This window comes from Pygoscelis adeliae, unplaced genomic scaffold, assembly GCF_000699105.1.
Source record: "Pygoscelis adeliae isolate BGI_AS28 unplaced genomic scaffold, ASM69910v1 Scaffold184, whole genome shotgun sequence".
Taxonomy (NCBI): Eukaryota; Metazoa; Chordata; class Aves; order Sphenisciformes; family Spheniscidae; genus Pygoscelis; species Pygoscelis adeliae.
In genome coordinates this window covers 335,140-337,740 of record NW_008824541.1, presented here as the reverse complement: position 1 = coordinate 337,740, position 2,601 = coordinate 335,140, and the positions used below count along the sequence as shown (strand labels likewise).

The window sequence follows — 2,601 nt, the reverse complement described above, 5'->3', positions numbered from 1 at the left end:
CCCTGGCCCGGCCCCTGCTGGGTCCTGGGGCATGTTGCCAGCCCCTCCCCAGCCCCTGACTGGTTGTCCCGCACATTTTGCAGACATGGGGAGCTTCGAGGACAGCGAGACGCAGCAGAGCGTGTCCCACGGGGAGGCGGCCGTCATCCGTGCGCCCCACATCGCCAGCTTCCCCCAGCCCCAGGTCACCTGGTTTCGCGATGGCCGGAAGATCTCCCCCAGCAGCCGCATGTGAGTACCCCCGGCATTCCCCCAGCGTCCGGAGGGGCTGCGTTTCCCTCGGCTGCCGTTGTCCTTGCAGTAAGGATGTTTAACAGACGTCTTGAGCGCATTGTGCTAAAACCCGGAGACAGGCTTGGTGACTAATGGCTCCGTTTGTCACTGGGGAAACGAATTTTTTAAAAAATGAAAATAAGAGGGAGGAAGGCAGGCAAAAGGGGCGCAGCACGTGCTGGGGACAAGAGTCCCTGTGGGGCTGCGGCAGGCCCCGGTGCTGCTGGAGCGGCGAGCCTGGGAGCGGCGAGCCTGGCACCGGCAGACGCAGCATGCTGGAATTGAATTTGTAACCCACATTATGCAGGAATTGAACTGGTCTCCTTTCTATTTGCAAAGCAGGATAGAGGAGATAAAACTCCTTTATCTCATATTTAATGGTAAAAATATATTCCGCAAACCATTTTATGCTTCCAGCAGATTAGATAGTTCCATAAAAAAAAAAAAAAAAAAGTCTATTAATCTGCACCATCCGATGTGCTCTGCTCGGTGCAGGGGGGTGTGGAGCTCAGTCCCGGCATGGTCCCAGCTTTTGCCTGGGGTCAGTGGCTGAGCCGAGCCCCTGTCTGGGTGCCAGTGCCTGGGGCAGGCGGGAGGAAGGCTGGGGGTCGTGCCCGTCCTATGTGGGTGCCCCAGGGCCGGTGCGGGTGCTGGGTGGGGGAACGAGGGTCCCAGCTCACTGCATCAGTGTCCCCATTGGGTTCGCATCCCCATCTCACGCCACCCGCTCGTCCCCACAGAGCCATCACGCTGGAAAACACCCTCGTCATCCTCTCCACGGTGGCCCCGGATGCGGGACGTTACTACGTGCAGGCAGTGAACGACAAGAACGGGGACAACAAGACGAGCCAGCCCATCACGCTGACCGTGGCCAGTGAGTGCAGGGGGCATCGCCCCCCCCAGCCCCGCTCCCCCTGCACCGCCTGGCTCGCCCCCAAGTTTAATTTGCAGTAAATCTCTTCGGAGGCTCCGGCTTCTGCTGACTTAACAGTTCAGCCGCCTCAAAATTTATTTAGGCACTTCGGGCTGTGCTGCAGGCGCTAATTGTATCACGGGCAGAGCCTCCCCCTCCGCCCCTGCCGCGGGGGCTGGATACGGCCATGTCCCAGGACTGGGCTGCGGGATGGGATGGTGCAGTGTAGCCCCAGTGGGAGCAGCTTTGCTGCCAGACGCCCTGCCCCGCTCCTGCCCATGTTCTCCTCTCAGCCCACGCTGCTCCAGATCAGGCCCTGCCTGGGGGAGACCCCTGTGGCCCCGTCCCTCCGGTCCCCTTGGACCCTGTCGGACCTGGCCGAGGGTCCCCCGGCCCCCGTTCAGGTGGTGACAGCCCGTCCCAGGGAAGATGGCCCAAAGTGGCATCAGTCCTCCCGGTACTCTCATCCCATCTCCCCTCGTGCTGCTCCATGGAGGGGTTTATCCCTTTCCGCAGAGGGCTCTGCCTGTCCCCCTTCCCCTCCTGCCCCATTAATCTGTTTTTCTGTACCTCGGCATCCCAGTGCGTAATAAACAACCTGGAGCCCATGTTTATGGATTCAGCTATATCAGCAGCTTTCAAGCCGATCACATTTTTACAGCGCCTACACGAGGGTTTTTTATTGTTGCAATCATTTTGCTTTATATACTCCCCTTCTCCCTCCTCCCTGCCAGCCGGTGCTGCCATGTAGGCTGGGGGCCGGGCTGGTGCCGTGGGGTGCCGTAGGCTCCCGTGGGAGGAGAGGGCTTAGAGAGAGCTGTGAAGGCACCCTGATGCCAAGGTGATGGGCTGGACCTGCCCGCCCTCCCCATGGGAGAGCAGAGCCCGTGGCCCTTTGGTCCTTGCCACCTTTGTCTTCTCCATACCAGCCAGAGTGGGCACGGGGCTTTGGGTGCCCCATCAGCCTCACTGGGGGCTGGGGCACCGTGGGGGTGAGCAGGGGGCAGGGGTTGCTGATGGCTGTCCCTCTGGCTTCCTTCTCCCCAGACGTGGGTGGCCCGGCTGATCCCATCGCACCCACCATCATTGTCCCACCCAGGAACACCAGCGTGGTGGCCGGGACCTCAGAGGTGACCATGGAGTGCGTGGCCAATGCCAGGTGAGTAGCGGCGGGGCGGACGGGATGGGGATGGGGCATCTCCCCCTTGGCATTGCTCAGCCCCAGGGCTGGGTGCCCCCGGTTCCCCCCGTGTCCCTTCCCACCAGCGCTCCTGGGTCCTGTGGGATGGAGGGAGGTGGGGATTTGGCGGGGTCCAGGGGGGCTGGGGCTGGCTCTCGACGTGCTCCTGGCCCCCCCCAGGCCGCTGATCAAGCTGCACATCATCTGGAAGAAGGACGGGGGGCCCCTCTCCAAC

At 61.9% G+C, this 2,601-nt stretch overlaps 1 protein-coding gene across 1 annotated transcript in view; it reads left to right on the top strand.

The window, feature by feature from the left end:
- Positions 1-2,601, top strand: part of LOC103914934 (protein sidekick-2-like) — a gene marked incomplete at its 5' end in the record, with an annotated part of 38,233 nt that overhangs the window by 9,984 nt on the left and 25,648 nt on the right. The window contains 4 exon segments of the mRNA XM_009321665.1: positions 53-231; positions 1,014-1,149; positions 1,151-1,211; positions 2,234-2,345. Of these exon segments, the coding sequence (XP_009319940.1) occupies positions 53-231; positions 1,014-1,149; positions 1,151-1,211; positions 2,234-2,345 (488 nt within the window).